Raw genomic sequence first — 20,582 nt, 5'->3', positions numbered from 1 at the left:
TTTCAAATGCGTACAATCTAACAAACCAAACATGATATTAGAATGAATTTGAAATTCAAATCCTCCCAAATCAAATCCTTCAATTCATGCAAATCAAACGAGACCTTAATGTTTTAAATTAACACATACATCTTTAAATAGCAAGGATAACCATAATACATACCTAATTCAATTTACATTTTAATTGATTGGTTTGTTTATTTTTCTTTATAATGAATAAACAGTTCAAATGATAAATTATGATTTTAACCATAATAACACACTAGTTAATAAACTTAACTGGTTTTCAAGTTTAATAAATTTAAATATCTAAAAGACAACAATAAAGCAATTAGATGATACACAAAATATCACAATAAATTAATATTTTAACTTCTTTTTATTAAAAAGAGCAAATTGCATAAAAAAAGTAATGTATTTTAACCTGATTCATATTTTGGTAACATACTTTTAAAACTTCCATCTTGGTACCTAAGATGTAAAATTTTAAACTTTTAAGTATTCGGGTAACTGGTTGAAGTATTAACCGGTTACCATGCTGATGTAACAAGTGATGTGGTATCCAACTCAGTATTATTTGCTAACATGGATATCTTAATCTAAAAGTTAGTTTTTATCTAAAAATTAGTTTTAACCGGTTACTCGGATACTTAAATTTTTAAAACTTTATATCTTAGGTATAAAAATGAAAGTTTTAAAAATACTTTACTAAAAATAAGAATTAAATTAAAATACATTACCTTTTCATATAATTTGCTGTATAAAAACATATAAGTGTTGGGAAAATTGGAGTATATTATACATGAATGAAGAATCAAAGATTGAAAAAAGGGAGGTCATTTTTGGAAAGAAAAGTTGGTTGAATAAATTATGCCATGTCTTTTTAGTAAGGGTGTTTGCGGTCTGGTTTGGGCAGTTTAACCCTTCAGACCACAAACTAAACCGTAATGACGGTTTATAAAATTTTCAAATTGAGTGGTTTGATATCAAGTGTCCAGATCGGTCAAACCAGACCATAAAAAGGCGGTTTGGTCTGACTGGTTTAGGCGGTTTAGGCCTTTAATGGACTTTAAATATTAAACTTAAAAAACATATATAATTTATAACTTTAGATTAAATATCCATCTCGATTATGTTAAATGTTAGGTTTTATGTTGGTTTAAGGATATATTTAAGGTATAGCCCATAAGTTAAAAAAGTTAGACTTGTTAATATTAAAATAAATAATTATATATATATATATATGACGGTCGGTTTTGTCCAAACCGCCCAAAAAAGGTTCCGGACCGAACCGTCCGATTTTGCTATTTTCCAAACCAAACCGCCAGACTGCTTAAACCGCCAAAACCGATCCGGTTTGAGCGGTCCAACGAGTTTTTTGAACACCCCTAGTCTTTAACATTAAGCTAAATAAAAAACTACTTAATGAATTAAGATGTTAATTGAACTTATTAAATTAAATCAAACATCTCTAAAATTATTAGTATAATCAAATTATCCACTATAATTTATAATAATTTCATTCTTTTGTTTTTAAATAAGTGTAAGTTTTCAAGCGAGATATATATGCTTCAACTAAGAATAAACTTGGAGTTATTACATATAAACTTCCATAGCCATAATTTCTTGACAATGCCTGAATTTCATTGATCCGAGTTTCATAGAGATTAGAGAGCTAAAACATTGTTGAAAATGAAAATATATGCTCAGAATAAAGGCTGGCCTAAATATTATAAGAAGACAACCAATAATTTAATGACACTCTGTATTAGATAAGAACACCACACACAAACAAACAAACCGAATCTGTCATCATCCTTCTCTTCTTTCCAGAAGAAACGAACCAACACAACACTATCAATTATTATCAAGTTAACAAAATCAAGTAAAAATACCCATTAAATGATGTCTTTTCAACTATAAAACCCAACAAACCCTAACCTCATTCCTCACAAAATCACCACTTCACTAGAGAGAGAGAGAAAGATTTGAGCAACAACGATGGAGGGTAAGGAAGAAGATGTGAAGCTTGGAGCCAACAAGTATTCTGAGAGGCAACCCATAGGAACATCAGCTCAAACAGATAAAGATTACAAGGAGCCACCACCAGCTCCTCTGTTTGAGCCAGGAGAGTTGTCCTCATGGTCTTTTTACAGAGCTGGTATTGCTGAGTTCATAGCAACTTTCCTCTTTCTCTACATCTCTGTCTTGACTGTAATGGGTGTGGTCAAATCTCCCACCAAATGTGGTACAGTGGGTATTCAAGGAATTGCTTGGGCTTTTGGTGGCATGATCTTTGCTCTTGTCTATTGTACTGCTGGTATCTCAGGTATATTTCCACCAAAACCCTAATCTTTATCATCACATAAAATCTTTGTTTTTTGGTGTTTTCTTCTTCAAATCTCACATAAAGCTATTTGTGATGTTGAAGATCTTGAACTTTTCCTTTTGGTGTAAAACAGGAGGACATATTAACCCAGCTGTGACCTTCGGTTTGCTATTGGCAAGAAAACTGTCGTTAACCAGGGCTGTGTTCTACATGGTGATGCAGTGCCTTGGTGCAATCTGTGGTGCTGGGGTGGTCAAGGGGTTCCAGGGTGATGCCCAATTCACCACCTTGGGTGGTGGAGCCAATGTTGTAGCCCATGGTTACACCAAAGGCGATGGTCTTGGTGCTGAGATCGTTGGTACTTTTGTGCTTGTTTACACCGTTTTCTCAGCCACTGATGCCAAAAGAAGTGCCAGAGACTCCCATGTCCCTGTATGTTTGATGAATCTTGAGATATCCATGAAAACTGCAATGTTTTTTGTTTCTTTATCTGACTTTTGAGTGTTTTAATTGTAGATTTTGGCCCCTCTGCCAATTGGGTTTGCGGTGTTCTTGGTCCATTTGGCCACCATCCCCATCACCGGAACTGGTATCAACCCTGCAAGAAGTCTTGGAGCTGCCATAATCTACAACAAGAGCCATGCTTGGGATGACCACGTACGTTGTTCATTTTCACTCGGTTTTCTCGTCATCAAGATTTAGTTTTTGACACTAATTTTAGCTGCAAAACGTTCCAACAAAATTGAATTTTTACTTGCAATTATTCATCAAGATTTGAATTTTGACCTGTCTAAAAGCTTCTGATATTTGATATGTTTGCAGTGGATCTTCTGGGTTGGTCCCTTCATTGGAGCTGCACTTGCTGCTGTGTACCATCAGTTCGTCATCAGAGCCATTCCATTCAAGAGCAGATCTTAAATTAATATATAATTTTTTCTTTAATTTCTTCGATTTGTTTGCCTTTTGTCAATCATGGCTTGTTGTTTATTCGTTCAAATGTGGAGTTTTTGTGCTGTTAATGAATGTGTGTAAATTATCCCCCCCAATGGGTTCTGTTTCTTCTTTGTTGTTGCCTTTAAAAGCTATGGTAGGAAGAACATGTTCTTGAGATGATCAGATGATATCGTCTGTTCTACTATTTTTGTGTAAAAATTCCCAAAAAGGATTGATTATGTGCTCAAATGCTTGACCAAATTGTTGACTTTTGCTACCTAAAGAATTGGTTCAATGTATCGTGCTGGGAATGCATCAAAAACAACCACCACCCAAGGAGTGGTTCATTCAACCCAACCCAACTCATAGCTACAAGTTGGGTATGGTCCATCAAACCCGAAGAATTGGCCTACGAACCGAGCCTTTGGTAACTCAAAAGTAAAGTTTCAAGTATTTGGAATCTATGATTCAAAGGTTGAGAAGGCATTGCATATTGCCCTCGTCATTTCATTCTTGTGAACGTACTCCCCAAGTGGAATATTTAACGTCTTAGCTACAACACTGCACAACGTCTAGTATCCATCGTTTACAACTAGGACTAGTGGGATATCCAATCCCATTTGCTCCCCCTAGCTTTAGTCTCTTAGTGTCAGCCCATGAGAGTGCACAGAATACGTGATAATAATAACAAAGATTTTTCCATATAACATGATCTTTCATTCAATACAAACGTTTGCAACAATCATATAAAACATCAACAATCCGTGATACAAAGAATACATACTATAATACAAACAAGTGAAAAATGGAGCATCATAAAAACCATACAAATGCTTAATGAAGAAATACAAAAAGATGGTAAAGAAACTGATTACTTTAACTTGGTCAAGTTCAAACTGAAGTCCCACAACTTCTTGGCCATTTCTGGACTCAAGGCATACTTGCTTGCTTTTGCTATGTTACTATCAGCAAAATACTCGCCGCTAACCCCCTTCACTTGTGGATGCAACGCCACATAGCACGAAGTTGCAGCTCCTTGCGGGATATTCTTCATGAATGTGTAGATCACACGGCTGATTGTAGACGCCACAAACCCTTGGTTACGTTGAAGATTGGTCTTGATAACTCCAGGATGTAGCGAATTCACAGTCACATTCGCGCCTTCTTCCTGATTTCATCAAATATAGAGTCAATTTGTTGGTTAGCCCAGAAAAGCAACAGTTTCTAGTTTTTCAAATCTGTGCACTAGTATATATACCAAATCGAGCAAAGTCAGTAAACTTGTAGGATTTGGGGTTAGGATATATGCAGACTTTTCCTCTGCCCCAAGGTAGTATATTATATATTGTTTAATCCCACAAAGATGATTGTGAGAATACGTAGAACTCCATTAGATTTTATTCAAAAGAGCTCTTGAGAAGAGAAGTAAGGTTCCAACTTCCAACGTATATGGATGACAAATGGTCCAAGTCTAGGTAGTCTAAGACTCTAACACGCCCCTCCAACGGGGCGCTAGACGTGCACAAATTATCCGAGTGTCAAGAGGGGCTAGGCGAATACAGATTGTCTCAAAATGTCGAATCCCTAGAGTGGTTGACCTTGGTTCTGATACCATAGGAGAATATGTGAAACTATATATATGGAAGAGAAATTGTTCAAGTTTAACTGATGTGGGATGATAACAAATGAAAAAAGAAAAAAAAACGATTACCTTGAGGCGCCTTGATAGCTCCTTAGCGTGCAATGCATTAGCAAGCTTCGACTGCCCATAAGCATAGAAAGCGCTATAGCTGAAATCAAGAAAATCTCACAGGATATTATTATGTGAATTATGGTACCATTTCATCAGTGTAAACCAAACAAAACAAACCCAGTTTATCCCACTAAAAAGCAGGGTCTAAGAGGGGTGAGATGTACGCAAACTTGACCTCTACCCCCGAGAGTTTAGAGACAATTTAACCTGTGTACGTATCGTTTTATGAATTGCATACTACTAACAGATTACCTCTTTTCGTCGTTGATCTTGTCAAACTTGATTCCTTCACTATATGTCATCTTATGCAGCTCAGATGAAACAACAACAATTCTTCCCTCCTTCTGGCTTTTATCTGCTGTCTTTTTCATGGTATCCAACAACAAGTTCGTCAAAAGAAAATGGCCGATATGGTTCGTTGCAAACTGTAATTCTATGTTGTCCTTCGAAAGAGTGAATGGCTGAGAGCTGATCCCTGCATTTAGACTTTTGGCACAAAAAAGATGAGGAAAAATTAGTCCATATGCAACTTTCAACTACAAAAATTGTAAAACTTGATGGAAGAAAGTTGTTTTCATACATTAGAATGTGTAAAGGAAGATCCTTTGAAATGTAGTCAGCTGCGAACTGTCGTACAGATTCCTGTGAGCTCAAATCGAGCTCCATAACATCGAGTTTAGCATTTGGGATTTTCTCGCAGATGCTTTCTTTAACTTCTTTACCGGCTTTGACATTTCTGACCGACATAACCACATGGACTCCGCGTAAAGCAAGAACACGGGCTGTTTCTAAGCCGATACCGCTTGTAGCTCCTGGAAATTATGTAGACATTGTAAGATTTGTGATAACAGTAGCAATTGGTTTAAGATATAATGACGTCTCTTGACTTTGTATTCTATAGTCTGGAAGTCTATTAGAGGGAGGGACTCAGAGTGTGTGTTTTTGCATACCACAGGTACCGGAAGTGTAATAAACTCGTTTTAGGGACCTTATTCAAACAAACCGAAAACCACAGGGACCAGGAATGTAATTTACTCTAGTTCCTAGTTAGTTTGGGTGAAAATTGAATAAAATTAAAGCCAAGGGGTTTGAAAGGAAACTTTAGGGACTTGGTTGCCAAGTCCTTGTACATTTGAAATGTCAACGCGGGGTGGTTTTTCCATTTGTGCGGCAATAATTTGGGGGTCGATTTGAGCCGTTTAAGCTCACATTTGAATGAAATAAAATGCCATTTTTGGTTCATCTTACTGTCTCGAGTCATAACACCTCTAAATTCGCAAGAAATGTTCAAGAGTTGCGGAAGAGATCAACCGACGAAGTGAAGTTAGGGTTCATTCGGTTCAACGTCGATTCAAGGTGATTTTCATCGTGAATCTTTCAATTGAGAGTTCCTTATTAATAGTCATGTTGTTTTGCTGAATTAACCGTTTGTTTGGTATGATTTGTGGGACGGAATGGTGGCCCGAAGGCTGCCAATTTGACCCAAGTGCCGCCGGTAGCTAAAAAACGAGCGAAAAATATAAATTTTGAGCCCCATAATTTAATTTGATCGTGGTTCCTTATGCCATGGAATCATGGACGAGGATTAATTAGTGTAAAGGTTTTAATGCAAAAGATTTGAAGAAAGTCTGCTCAATTTTGACCCCAAAAGGTCGCTGGCGACTGGGCGTGGCTGTGAAACAGGATGAAAACCCGGGTCGGGCTCGAAGCAGGTGGGCAATCACCGCCCGTTTCATTGCTACTGGTCTGCTGGGTTGAAAGATGGGCCGCACATGGCTGGCCCAGGCCTACTTCTATTTGCACTATTGCTTAATTTGAAGTTGGGTCTAATGTAGGAGCCTAGAATCTAGATCCAATTTCAGTTTGAGAGTTTAAGTTAAGGTAGTAAGTGCATTTTTCATTTCAAGATTCCTAAAACGTTTAAATGTTGTCATTTTAGGTCACAAGTTGGATAGTTTTACTGAACCTTAACTTCTAGAAATTTCTAAAAGTACCCTTAAGAAATTTATGAATTAATTATTTTAATATCTCCATAGAATTGTCAGATGATGTTACTACCGATCATGTGTGATGTCAGGTTATGATCCATACACGTTAAATGATTTCCTTCCTGATGTTTGCTCACACTTCAGGCCATATTAGATATGAACAAACAAAAGGGGGAGTTTCATCCACCTCTTGATTCTTACCCTTCTCACAGATCTAAAAACACAACATATATATATATATATATAGAGAGAGAGAGAGAGAGAGAGAGAGAGAGAGGGTAAGGTTGGATACCAGTAACAATGGCGGTAAGGCCAGTCCCATCGATTCCGTTGGTAACTTCTTCAGCTTTAGAATTTCCTGAAAACCCTGATGCCCCGTTGAATAATGAAAATAGCCAAGTCATGATTCTGATTAAACCCTTTGATTGCTGTTTGAATTTGATCCTAAATCTGATTAGCACAAGAATTAAGATGATGAGGTCTGGATACAAATAATATCTATCTATGGTTATATACAAAGTTGGACCGACTGAATGGGGTTTGAACAGAATAAAGAAGATGGCTGCGTTGACCACTAGGAAACTTCGTTTGAAAAATTGAAACATCTGGAAAAGAAAATTAAATACCAACATTGTCCTTGTACTTTACATATTTCCAATTTCAACCCCTGCACTTGAGTATTTGGTAGCTCCCTTGACTCGTTAATATATCGAGTTCGATTCGAGTTTGAGCGGAGCTTATTCAAGTCGAGTTTTGATCGAGTCGATCTCAAGTAGGTCAGGAATTATTTCGTATCATTTACACCCCTATCTGTTTGAGTAGAAGTTTTTAATGATTATAACGGTTAATTCATTTTCAATCTATCATTGCTTTCTTATATAACCGAAGTTTGATGATCAATGATGAATGGTATAAAAGATTCTTAATACATTGTCCTTCACCTTATCATGCTTTAATTTGGCCTTTGACACTAGATTGGAAAAGAATGGTTATCTTAGAGGGTCTTGGTGTCAATTTTCTACAATATAGGGGACCCTTCTTGTCAAGGGATGGATGTTGGAGGTTCACGCGTGGTGTACGGTCAATATAAGTTGCGGTATTTTTTATTCCGGTAATTTTTTAATTAAAACAAGGAGTCAGCACATACATGTATGATATCGGTTTTAGGGTGTAAAACTTAAGGGGATGTTTGAGATTGTTTATAAAAGCTGTTTTTTAATTTATTTTAATTTGACATCGGTAATAAGCTATTTTTTAGTGTTTGGATAAGAAAAAAATTGCTTATACCGGTGCCAAACCGGTAATAAGCTGTTTTTGATAAGTTAATTTTTTCTTACTTATGAAAAACTGTTTATTACCAGTTTACAATTTTAACTCTGTTTTATTTAATTCCGGTTTGATACCACATAAGTTAATAAGTACTTTTACAACAAAAAAACATAAGTTGTTTTAAATAATCAATTCCAAACATCCCCTAAATTTCAAGTTTTATTTATAATTATATTATAAAGTATTTAATAAAAATTAATAAAAATTATTTTTTATACATAAAATAGTATTTACTAATGTATATTACTTTAAATTCAAGATTACATGTAAATAATGCATAAGTATAACTTATTAAAGTTTCATGTTTGAATTCGTGTAACTAATTGGGGATAAATATAATCAAATATTTAATAAACATTTTATTTTAAATATAAAATATAATTAGAATAGTCACTGTATGCTAACAAAATACTTAATTATTATTTTTATAAAAATTATATTATTAAATTAAAATAAATTACTTTATTATTAAATCTAAATTAAATAATAATAATAATAATAATAATAAAGAAATTGAATTAAAGAAATTACACAACAAAACAATTACTTCTAAATATTTAATTTGATACTAATATCGATATATCTTTTTAAAAAATTTAAGTTATCTTCAAATTTATAATTTATTCAAAATCAAATAAAATCGTATTATAACATTGACAAAGAACATAATAAAACGAAACATTAAAATCGAGATGTATCTTACTGCATTATATGATTACCTTTTTAACGTTTAAAAATCTTTTTTGTCTTTAATCTTTAAAAATTGATTTTTCATCATTTTTGTTTTTATTTTGTCTTTTTCCAACTAACTCGGTCAGAAAAATCTGTTAAAGTTAAAGGGAATATTATTTACATCCCTTTTTATCTCAAAATCAATTAATTGGAAACATAAATATTAATGTATGTCGAAAAGAAATTCATAGATAGAGATGTATTTAGCATCCCTAAATTAAATGTAACATACTCTTTTTACTCCTTTTCTTTTATTTTGTTTATTTTATACCAAATAATATAATACAAAACATGTGTGGAACAATTAATAGTTTGGCTGAGTAAATTAGGAAGAAAGTCTTTAACTACATAATATCAGTGACTAAAAGGATTTTTATAGTTTGATTTTTGTAATTTGTTAAGTAAAAGATATCTTGCTATTTTACAATTTGTTTTTCATTCGGTTTTGGAATGTACAAATATATTATCCATTTTTGTTGGTAATATACAGTTTTAGATTAATCAAAAATTGATGATTTGTTTTTATTAACCTGGATATCTAATCCGCTATGTGAGCCGACAAATCCCAGGACGACACATGCTTTGCGGGTAACACGGAGTCACTGCATTTGAACCTACTTGGTCACAAGAGGATTTTAGTCAAGGTTAGCCTTAATTTGACGAAATCTGATGTGATCTGATTAAGTTTTATTTATAAATGGAAGATGTGATATTTAAAATTATATAATTAATTGAAAACTTGGTTGATTGATACTAATGCTAATATCAAAGAGTATTTTAAGAGTCTAATTCGGCCGGCAACACCTCCTTGTTAACAACCATCCATTCATAAATGACTACAACTGCAACAAGAAAATCTTGATTTATATAAACCACACCTTGATTCCTTTTTATTTACACTTCATTTCAAACCATATTAATGTGGATTTTTGGAAGAAAAGGAGATTCAGGGTTTTCAGCTTCTTCAACAGCTGAACAAGTAACCGACGGAATCAATGGATCTGCTCTCACAGCCATTGTTACTGGTCTGTTTCTCTTAGCCTTTGTTTCTGTTACTGATTGAGTTGGGGGGCTGTTTGGTTGGTTTTAAGTTATTCGACTAGATTAACATGTTTGTATAGATTGAAAAAGTTTTTATTTTGGAGGGTTTTTTCATATATGAAAGAAACGTATGTTTTAATTGAGAGGGGCATGGTTGAATAATAACCCACTTTCTATATCATTAAGCTTGGTCGAATAAGTTATGAGTCTTATTAATCTCATTAAGCTCGTTAAGCTGTTGACAAACATGCCTTTAAATTGTTCTGAAGGTCAAAATTGAAGTTCTTTCTCGTAATGATGTTACATGTATGCTTCCTTCTCTCTCTCTAAAAGGGTGGATTTGACGTTTGACTAGAACTCTAGAGGTCAAACATGGACTTTCACAAATCCATGATCGAGGACGGGACGTTCCAACTTTTTTGGAGGACCTGTTACACCTAGAGGTTTTGATTACTCTGCAAAATGAGATGAAAGAGCTACATATATGTTAAAAGACGAGAAAGAGATTAACCTAAACAATTAACAATATAATTATCTGAACCTAGTTTACACAAAAATAAACAACGATGAATTGAACGAACAGGATGATAAAATGTCCTATACAACATGTAAAATCGGGCATGTTCAAAATCTCGTATTTAACATATTAAGGAATGACCTGATCAAAGTTTGGCTATTTGACGAATCCTCATAGTCGGGATTTCTTACTTACATCTATGTCTGCTACCAGGAGCAACAAGTGGTATTGGGGCTGAGACAGCACGAGTCCTTGCCTTGCGCGGTGTACATGTAGTTATGGCGGTAAGAAACACCAAAAATGGTAAAAAAGTTAGCGACAAGATACTTACGGAAACACCTGATGCGAAAATCGACATAATGGAGTTAGATTTGAACTCACAAAAGTCTATAAGGGATTTTGCAAAAAAATATCGTTCTTCGGGTCTTCCCCTACACATTCTAATGTAAGAAACCATACGATACATTGATTTATATCGAAATGCTATGAGAATTTTGGGTTTGTTTTGTTGTAAGTAACAATGCAGGGGTTTTGTCTCCACCATTCACGCTTTCGAAGGAGAAAATCGAACTACATTTCGCAACTAATCATTTAGGTGCGTTTGATTATGTTATCGTTCACGAAAGTACGTTAAGATGTAACCTTTTACTGAGCTATTGACTTTTTAACCACCGTACTTGACTTATCTTTATAAAAATAGAAAAAAGAACCCTGTATTTTACGACAATGAACAACTTCTCACAAAATAATCGGTACGATGGTTTTTCTTTACAATTATGTTTACATTATTTTCATGAAACTGGTAAATCTTGCAAACTACGTTCGTTTTTTTTTCTTCTTCACAATTCCATAAGAACGATAGTTGAGAACGTCAATCCTTTGGGTTCTTTTGCCAGGTCATTTTCTTTTGACGAATATGTTGCTAGACACGATGAAAACTACTTCGTATGAACAAAAAAGAGAAGGAAGAATAATCAATGTATCATCCGTGGGTCATCGTTTTGCGAACAAAGGAACATTCTCGGACCAAATAAACGACGAATCAAGGTAAATAGAAATAGTATGTTTGCAAAATACGTTAACCCCAACAAGAGTTCAAGACCACGGTTTAATGCAATTCTATGTGGCAAGATATTCTTAGTACAACAAAATTGGGTTTATAGGACGCCTAAATGCTTAATGTCCTAATAGACTGCCTTATAGGAGTAAAATTCAAATGACTAAAAAGTAAAATGTTATGTCTAAAAGCGTTACAATAAGTTTACAAAACGTTTTTGGGTTTAGGGCGTTGTAACAAGTTTTTAGGATATTTTCAAAATAATTCGTCGTATTAGTTATTTTGTATGACACTATTTGGAAAAATGTCTTTATAAAAATGTGTCTATAGGATATTTCTCATAAGTGTCCATAAAATAGCTAATATGACACTTTATATTAAAAAGGTCCCTAAAAACTTGTTATGACAACTATGCAACACTTTATTCATTGGTTCTATAAACTTAAGTACTATAAAGCACTCTATCAGAACACTTAAATACCGATACATTTTATAAATCCGATTTTGTTGAATTGTCTACAATTTCTTTTTAAAGACGCTACTTTTGGCAATTTTTATTAAGTTTATTACTTTGCAGTTATAGCCATGTATATGCTTACGGACTATCGAAACTGGCTAATATACTTCATGCTAACGAGCTAGCAAGGCGTTTGAAGGTGATCTTTAATAGTTTTTTTTATCTCTAAAGATCATTTTAAGTTTAATTTTTTTTATTTTTATCATTTGGTTTATTCGATATAAGATTATCCTGACTGCATCCTTATTAGAAGGAAGGGGTCGATATCACTGCGAATTCATTGCATCCCGGATTCATTGTCACCAACATTTTCCGCAACTTTAATATTTTCACGGGTACGTAAACTGTTAATCCTATGGTGGTGACAAGAAACTAGCTATAAAGTTTGTTTGATTAACCTTTTTCATGGTGCAGTTCTTTGCAACATGATTCTGAGGCACTTTGTGAAAGATATTTCACAGGTTCGTACTTTAGGTTTGGATTTTTTTTTTGACATTGTGTCGTTAGAAAAAATGGTTTTTTCATTTATTCGATTTGATTTTCAGGGAGCGGCAACAACATGCTACTTAGCGTTGAATCCGAAGGTGAACGGTGTTACGGGAAAGTATTTTTCCGATAGTAATTTGACGGAACCATCGGAGAGAGCTAAAGATCCGGCGTTGGCCAAGGATTTGTGGGATTTTAGTTTGAGATTGACCAACTCAAAATGATTATGTGTTCCCTTTTTTTTAACAAGCTCAGAATAAAAAAAACTTTGCATAATGGTATAACTGCTTTAATTTCCAACAGTTTTTCTAAAACAAAGAAAACTGTATTTTACTTACGATGAGGGTGTATATAATTAAAGATAGCAAGCTTGTTGGAGTCTAATACTCGATTTGAAAAGAAACCATATTCAGAAAATTAACAATCGTCTTTTATTTCTGATAAAACCAATAAAAAAACCCATTTCACATTCTTTCAGTAACATACATCTTGATTCTGTATGAAATAATTATACAGAATAAATGATTACTTTTACTGAAAGTTTACCAAGAATATACAGAAAATAGTTTTTTGTTCCATAAATTTATACTAAAAATAATTCCTAAACTATCAATAAACTTAAAAAGCTCATGGAATCAAAATCATCTTCTAGAGCTTTCCCAAACTTCAAGACATTGTTGATCTTTTTTAGTCACAAACATTCTGTTTCCACTAAACCCTAAATTTGTAACCCTATTTCCTCCAACATCCTTTGTTCTTCCCAATATGTTCTTCCTGAACACACTTTCATTTTTCCCATCTTTACCCTTCTCAGAACTCCCCATCAAAACTTCTGACCATACCTCCAATTCACCTTCTTTACTACAGAACACTTGATTTCCATGGCTTTCAATCTTGCAACCCAGTCCTCCTTTCTTTCCGTTCGTCGGTTTCTTGGTGCCACCAAGAGATTTCCATGTGTTATCGGAATCGATGTGCCTGAAATCAATGTAGGACACATCTCCTGAGTCTATCCCAATCTTGAAAACAGCCGAAAGGGTGTCAGAAACTGTGATGTCCGAAAAGCAATCGGCTTTTTCTTTGATTTCCCACACTACATTGCCTGATCTAATGTCCCAAAACTTGATGTTTCCTGAAACCCCAGATGGTCCACTATGAGACCCTGAAGCCATTAACAGATTAAGACTAGGAACCCAATTCAATTTTGTCGATGGAATTGCAGAATCAAGATCAGCACCAAAGATTTCGTTACGTGCAATCTCCGATACAACTCTGAGACCATCGTTAATATCGTAAACCAAGATAGAATTTGAATTCCTACGGCCTGATTCGAAACTAGTGAATAAGAACTCAGGGGACGTCCCGATTGCTTGAACGGTTGAGCTAGATTTAGTCATATTTTCCCAATTCAAAGTCTGCCTAACAGAACCCATATCAAGATCAATGATTTGCAACCCCGAGAAATCAGTGGCACCTGCTGCAACTACATTCGATGATAAAGACAATAAAGAATCGATAGCCGTGAATTGGGTTAAAATCGTTGACTTTCTTTGCAAAGACCAGTCAAAAGATGTGATTTTGCTACCATGAGAGACATGAACTGACCCATATGGTGCTGTGGCGATAACAGAGGGTGAATCTCTGCCATTAAGAGGCAAAATCGTTGATTTCTGGAGATTAAATGCTTCGAATTGAGATGGGTTTGATCGAGATTGAACAAGAAGATGATGAATCCCATAAAACTGTGCCTCAAAGATGATATCTTGGAGGTCAAAAGATTTAGCTTTTGTTGGGATATTACCAGTTCTCAAAAGGGAAAGGAGAATGGAGAAGAGATCAGGGTCTCTATCAATAAAAGGGATTTGATCATAAGAATCGAAGAGATTGGAGAAGAGGGTGTTGGAGCCAGCTAGGGTTAGGGTTTGTTTGGTGGTTTGAAAGAGCTGACCACCCACATCAATGGTGACAACATTGGTGGATTTAGGGTTGTCGAATTTGTGATGATTGTGGGAAAACCCAATTGAGAGAGGGTTTGATTGTGAGAAAGGAGGCATCTTTCTGATAGTTCCTGGATATTTGGAGGAGAGATTGAAGGTTTGAAATGGGGTTTGGAGGTAGATGGTGGAAAGGGTTTGATTTTGTAGAGATTTTGGAGGGGCTTCTAGAAGATAGTGGTCAAGAAAGATGGCCTCTCCTTTGTTTTTCTAGTATCCCCAAAGTGGACCACAAGTTTGGGATATGTTGACTTTTATTTTACCCTTTGTAAACACTTCAGGTATTTATATCTAACATTTTAGTTACTAGAAATAAGATAGAGACATAACAAAATAAAAGGGCATTTTATATTTAGTGTAATGTTAAAATTAAGACAAAATATAATTTAATGAAGAAAAAAAAATCATCTATCTGTTTTATTGTCGTTGGTCTAATCTTATAATTATGTTGCATTAACGTTATGTAGTATTATCTGCGTACCAAAAACACTGTAAATAAAATTAATAGGCTACTAAGCTTTTTTAGATATTATTATTTTTTGTTATAAATTTTATAATAATCTTTTGGATTTAAATATATTTATAAGAAACATGTGGCTCACGTGAGAAAATGGAAAATAAGAAAAAGGATGAATTCTAGAAGGTCAATTTGTTTGCCAATAAACCTTTTCACAAGCGGAAGCTTCTTCTGCCCCCATTTTAGTACCTGCTTTCAAAACTAATAAATTAAATTCTACAAAATTTTATTCCTCTTTAGGTCAACTGAATCTTATAAACATCGTTTTCTTACTTCATTTGAGGACATTGTCACGTCCCGCTACTAGGTTTTACGAAAATTCCGAATATTACGAATAAATCAAGAGAATGGAGGAATCTTGAAAAACAAGAAACAAGCAAGGATTAATGGTCCTTGTGTAGCTTGAAGTTTGCTTGTAAATATCTAGATAGAGTTGTTAGATAGTTCCATAAAATAGTATAGAGGTAGTCTTTTATTTATACAACACACTACACATTTTCGCAACTTGAGTAATAGAAGCATAAGGTTTTCTCAATCTTCTTAGGGTTATTGTTTGCTCATTATTCTTGTAGTTTATTTGTTCCCTCAAATGAACAAAACTTGAATTCTACAAAATTCTATTCATCTTTACCCTAAACTGAATCTTAACAAGTACAACCTGCATCGCATAGTACGTTTCGGTAAAAATGCAAACGGAAATACCTCTAAAGTTCTATACAGTGATTTGTGGTGCAATATGAAATACGTGGTTTATGCAATTTGATGGTTTAGATTGTGCATGAAGAAACTAACTATATCGATGTTTTAGAGTGACATAAAAATTTAAAGTATTTTGTGAAATATTTATCAAAATCTAAGAATACAAAACATATTCTACGCAAGTGCAGCTAACAAAAGTTGTCATAAACAATTATTAGTAAATGAATACTGATTCTTTTTTCTTTTTATTTCTAATTCTTTTTTCTCACAAACGCAAATATCAAATTTCAATTTTTACATTCTTAATCAACCTAAAAGACTCCAATTCCAAATACCAAACACTATTTGATTTGAATTCATTACATTACTAAATAGTAAATACTAATACTAGTTCACACCTACGGGAAAGAAGGCCCAGTTCTTAATAGGCCCACCCCCACTTTCTTTGCCAACAACCTTCCACCAATTAGCATCTCCTCCATCTCTACTGTCAAAGTTGAAGTCTCTACCAGACCCAAGGGTTGCTGTTGACCTATGATGGCTTGCCACCTCATCACCACTACTGTCTCCGCCGCCCCCTGCCACGTCAGCAGTTAGTCTTCGTTCTACGCATCTCACCACTTCATCCGGCGTGATCTCGAACGACACTCTATGATCAATCGCATGCTGATCGTCATTCGAGAACTTGGTCAGTGGACCCACATCGGAGTCTTGACGGTCCAGAACGGACTGGGTACCGGAGGGATCCGGGGTCATAGTGCCGGATGCTTCACGCCATTCCCATTCTGAAGGTGACCGCTTTGCACCGGTAGGGTAGCGGAGGAAGTGGGGAACGCTGCCTCCATCCGGGAGCGGAGAGGAGGTGCCGGAATTGGAGACACCCGAACTGGGCGATACGAGTTGGCCCATCGGACTCCCGGGGTACAGCTGATACATTTGGAATTCCTGGTGGGATGACGAAAATTTCCGATCCACTTCACCATTTTGATTAGCGGAGCCTAGAAACCGAGCAAACGGCACCTCAGGGGATGAAGGGGTGGTCAGGTGAACAGACTCTGGAGGAGGTGTGACAGGAGCGGTTGATGGCTCGGTGGTATAGGTTGAGAAAACTGGCGGCGAAACCAACTGCCTCTCGTGGGCGTAAGGCCCCACAGCAAACATGTTGGTGGGGTCACTAGGTGAATACAGACCAGAGGATGCAGCTGTGAAGGACAGTAAGCCACCAGGTGATTGGGCGGCAGATGGTGGTTCAGATTGAAGGAAAGATGCTGGAGAGGATGGAGGAGCAATGAACGGAAGGACCAAGGAAGATGGTTGAGATGGGTTTACAATTGTCGAAGACTCGGTTCTTGAGGAACTAGGTTCGGGAACAAGAACAGCATGCCCAATCTTCTTTTGCTTCTGAGATCCAAAACATGAAGAAATGCTCCAAAAGCTTCCCCATCTTCGTTTCTGTAATAAACAATCACCACACGTTAAACTAGCGATCAACATACGACATGTTATAGGAAACATAGCGCCGATAACTACTAATACAAGAAGAAAAACCAAAGATGTACAACAACCTAGCGGTATCCAGGCCTTTGGTCTCCTAAGAAGTCGGGGATTCAAAAAGATTATATATATATATATACACACACACACTTCAAAAAGAATATAGAAAAAACTAAGACATCACTCTAACTCACGTAAGCGTCTAGTAACCTAACTGCCACCGAGCTACCCTCCATATGTCTCACCCTCTATCTTCGTCCAGGCTACAGATCCCTACCCATAGTCTGCTAACCTTGTTCGGCGTCTCCAAGAGTTCTGAGTTCCTAGCAACAATCATCTCCTAAAATATCTAATGCCGCCAAGTCCATGGGTCCATAGACTAAATTGAACTCCATATCCAACAGGTGGTTGTTGACAAAGAGATGATTGTCCTTCCACAATGAAGGCAAGACTTTGTCTCTATTTCGTGTCCGAGAGAGAATCAATCATATTCGTCTACTAAATAAGACAGTTAAAAATAAGGAAGCAAAGCAAACCCTGTTTGAAATGTTTAAACGACATGAAGGGTAATTAAATTACGCAAACCTTTTCATATACAAAAGGGTGGTATATTTTCCAAGAACCTAAAATAATTCTAAGAGGACTAGTAATCTTTACTCCTTTGGCACCGATGTTTACTAGTTTTAATTCTAGTCGTGGAAACAGTCTCTTTGTAGAATGCGAAGGAATAAGAGTATGAAAAGGCTTCTCTTTAGAACCTATGGGGTTATATTCTCCAAATGAACCTTCGAATTTGAGCAAGTACTAACGATCTAGAGAAACCCGAAGGTAATACTGGTTAACACTTGGTTCCCCAATCCTAGCAAACCCGATGATCTAGAAGAACCTATAGGGATTGTTTCATTTTGAAACCTACAATAGTTTCCAATTCCCTGAATCTTCTAGTTGATGCACTACTCAAGTGTAAAATTTGAACTCAAATTTATCATGATACCACAAATTGAGCAAGCAAACGATCAAAGTCATCAAACTGACTTTTAGATATGCCTTCTGATTGGTATTATGACCACGTGATGGAGCATAAGAAGAAACACTTAATCAATCAAGAACCCTAACATCAATTCCAACAAAATTACTTCAAAACCGCAAAAAGTAGCCGGAGAAAACACAAAAATCAGCTCTATAACTGCACATAAACTTTCCAAAAAACACAAATCGTCGTCATTTTTTTGGAATTATTAATACAACTATCAACAAACATATAATCGTCCGCATACAAATCAAACAGAAATCATGATCTCGGATTAAGGCGGTGATTAAACGATGAACCCCAGATCTTAAAATTCAAGCAAATCAAATTCCCACCAAATAATTTCCTCTAAACATAGAACCCACCATATAATCAATTGAAATTAGCAAAACCAAATCAACAAACACCAAAACGACAGAAAATCTTCACCTGAACTGAAGAAGAATGAGGCGGTCTGTTCTCCTCCGATGCAATCGCCGAGGCGGCAGCGTTGATCGTCTCCCTAGTATCATTCACACCTCTCATCTTCACAAAAATCTCACTTTTTTCTCTCTCGGTGGTCTCAAAATTTGATGCTTCGTAAGTATATATGCGTGTATCGCAATTGGGGTCAAACACGGCAACGACTTGGGATGTTGTTATTGGGAATATAACTAAAAGTCTAAAAGGTGATACTTATAATTTTACAGGGGGCTAATTGTAATTATAATAAAATTACTAAAATACCCACCTGACGACTTTATAATTTTGAACATCTACGATCAAATTTATATTTAACTTCATTAGTTTCTTTATTTTAATAATTAAAATATTAATTATAATAAAAAAAATATTCAATACATTTAATAAAATATCATTCATTTTTTCTAAACATTTAATTTTAACGATTTTTTTATTAGAATTTAAACAAATTGTTTACAAATATTAAAATTTGCAAGTTTGGACGCTTATAAAAATAGTGATATCACAATCACCATGTTAAGTTGCATTTGCAAAGCTCTCACATCAGACAATGCTCATGCCATTATTACCATTTGCACAACACCAAGTGTGGAGTGTTTTTTGTGAGGGAAGTTATTGTGTGTGAATGACTAAAAACCCCTTTTTTTCAAAAATACAATTTTAAATTATTATATTTGTTTTATTTTATAAATAAATAATATCTTTAATAAAAGACATAAAAGGGGGATTATAGTCGATGCAAAAATTAGTAATACTTAATGCAATATGAGTTGTTTTTAAGACTTTGTGTATAAATATATAGTATTTTGTGTCTTAAAAATTATTTTTAAGACTTTTGATAAATCTAGTTTATAAGATAGTATAGATGCATTAATTAAAAGCTTATTTGGCCATTTGGTTCAAAAACACTATATTTTTACAACTTTATGTAAACTTAAAAATAAAATGAAAATTCTAGTATATTTATGTTAATATCATTTATTTATTTCTCATGACAATATTTAAAATATAAAAAGAAAATTAATGAATACCAATAATTTTGTTAAGAGTAAATTACATATCTGGTCCTTAAGGTTTGTAAAAAATAACACTTTTTCATCTCTAAAAATTGCAATAATCACATCAGAAGGAGGGGGTAATTTGGTCATTTGGAATAAAATAATAATAGTTAGTTGATAATATTAAATAAATTCAACGGTAAGAGAAAAGGACATTGTACGGTGGAAGAGTATAATAATAGGGGGTGCACGTGTGTCCATTCATATCATTGGTGGCTTTCAGGCCAACCTTCCTTCGTATTTAGGTATGAGTGGGTCCCATTTGAAACTTTCTTCCCTTTTTACCCACCACCACTTGTACCCTTCCACATGTTCCATCTTTCTCCAATTTCACCATCTCATGTGCCACGAATGTTCCTTCCCTCGTAATCCAATGGCCTTTGACCATAATTCATCCACTCAATTATTTGCTCCTCATTTTTATTTTATTAATTATAAATCTTCTTACTACTGTTTACTTGCAGTTTAATTACAAATGATATATTGTTCTTATTTAGCCACAAAAATGACATTCTTACCCTTTATTTAAAGTATCGTTTCTATTCCATATGAGACACTCCATTTTCGGCATCTTTATGATTTTTTGTTTTAATGGGGATAGATCGGTCAATTATGTTATTGAAACTGTTGGTTCAAATAAAAAAAA

The 20,582-nt window shown here is 34.9% G+C and overlaps 5 protein-coding genes across 8 annotated transcripts; 2 read left to right on the top strand and 3 right to left on the bottom strand.

The window, feature by feature from the left end:
- Positions 1-1,952: 1,952 nt before the first annotated feature.
- LOC112521405 (aquaporin PIP1-3) lies at positions 1,953-3,491 on the top strand. Its single transcript, XM_025130249.1, has 4 exons — positions 1,953-2,329; positions 2,463-2,761; positions 2,846-2,986; positions 3,152-3,491. Exons 1-4 carry the CDS (start codon positions 2,002-2,004, stop codon positions 3,245-3,247), a joined length of 864 nt encoding a protein of 287 aa, XP_024986017.1. The 5' UTR covers positions 1,953-2,001; the 3' UTR covers positions 3,248-3,491.
- Positions 3,492-3,944: 453 nt separating this feature from the next.
- Positions 3,945-7,573, bottom strand: LOC112521406 (short-chain dehydrogenase TIC 32, chloroplastic-like). The gene is made up of 5 exons (XM_025130250.1): positions 7,296-7,573; positions 5,596-5,827; positions 5,268-5,501; positions 4,974-5,052; positions 3,945-4,430 (listed from the first exon to the last, which is right to left on the bottom strand). The coding sequence occupies exons 1-5, from the start codon at positions 7,405-7,407 to the stop codon at positions 4,134-4,136; spliced, it is 954 nt and encodes a 317-aa protein (XP_024986018.1). The 5' UTR covers positions 7,408-7,573; the 3' UTR covers positions 3,945-4,133.
- LOC112521404 (short-chain dehydrogenase TIC 32, chloroplastic-like) lies at positions 6,219-12,988 on the top strand. Of its 4 annotated transcripts, none has more exons than XM_025130247.1 (8): positions 6,219-6,371; positions 10,836-11,067; positions 11,138-11,217; positions 11,519-11,669; positions 12,257-12,335; positions 12,447-12,531; positions 12,611-12,657; positions 12,742-12,988. In XM_025130247.1, the coding sequence occupies exons 2-8, from the start codon at positions 10,901-10,903 to the stop codon at positions 12,904-12,906; spliced, it is 774 nt and encodes a 257-aa protein (XP_024986015.1). In that variant the 5' UTR covers positions 6,219-6,371; positions 10,836-10,900; the 3' UTR covers positions 12,907-12,988. The 4 variants fall into 4 exon arrangements, with proteins under 4 accessions (XP_024986015.1, XP_024986016.1, XP_024986014.1 ...); XM_025130248.1 differs by lacking the exon at positions 6,219-6,371 and adding an exon at positions 9,686-9,708; XM_025130246.1 differs by lacking the exon at positions 6,219-6,371 and adding an exon at positions 9,926-10,089 and having other exon boundaries at positions 12,450-12,531.
- Positions 12,989-13,094: 106 nt separating this feature from the next.
- On the bottom strand, positions 13,095-14,852 carry LOC112522250 (BTB/POZ domain-containing protein At5g41330-like). The gene has a single exon (XM_025131367.1). It carries the CDS (start codon positions 14,734-14,736, stop codon positions 13,324-13,326), a length of 1,413 nt encoding a protein of 470 aa, XP_024987135.1. The 5' UTR covers positions 14,737-14,852; the 3' UTR covers positions 13,095-13,323.
- Positions 14,853-16,150: 1,298 nt separating this feature from the next.
- On the bottom strand, positions 16,151-18,963 carry LOC112520678 (uncharacterized protein At1g76660-like). The gene is made up of 2 exons (XM_025129133.1): positions 18,846-18,963; positions 16,151-17,344 (listed from the first exon to the last, which is right to left on the bottom strand). Exons 1-2 carry the CDS (start codon positions 18,939-18,941, stop codon positions 16,280-16,282), a joined length of 1,161 nt encoding a protein of 386 aa, XP_024984901.1. The 5' UTR covers positions 18,942-18,963; the 3' UTR covers positions 16,151-16,279.
- Positions 18,964-20,582: the final 1,619 nt, after the last annotated feature.

This window comes from Cynara cardunculus (genome assembly GCF_001531365.2).
Source record: "Cynara cardunculus var. scolymus isolate 2C chromosome LG 11, CcrdV1, whole genome shotgun sequence".
Classification (NCBI taxonomy): domain Eukaryota; kingdom Viridiplantae; phylum Streptophyta; class Magnoliopsida; order Asterales; family Asteraceae; genus Cynara; species Cynara cardunculus.
This window is presented reverse-complemented; position numbering and strand designations above follow the sequence as displayed.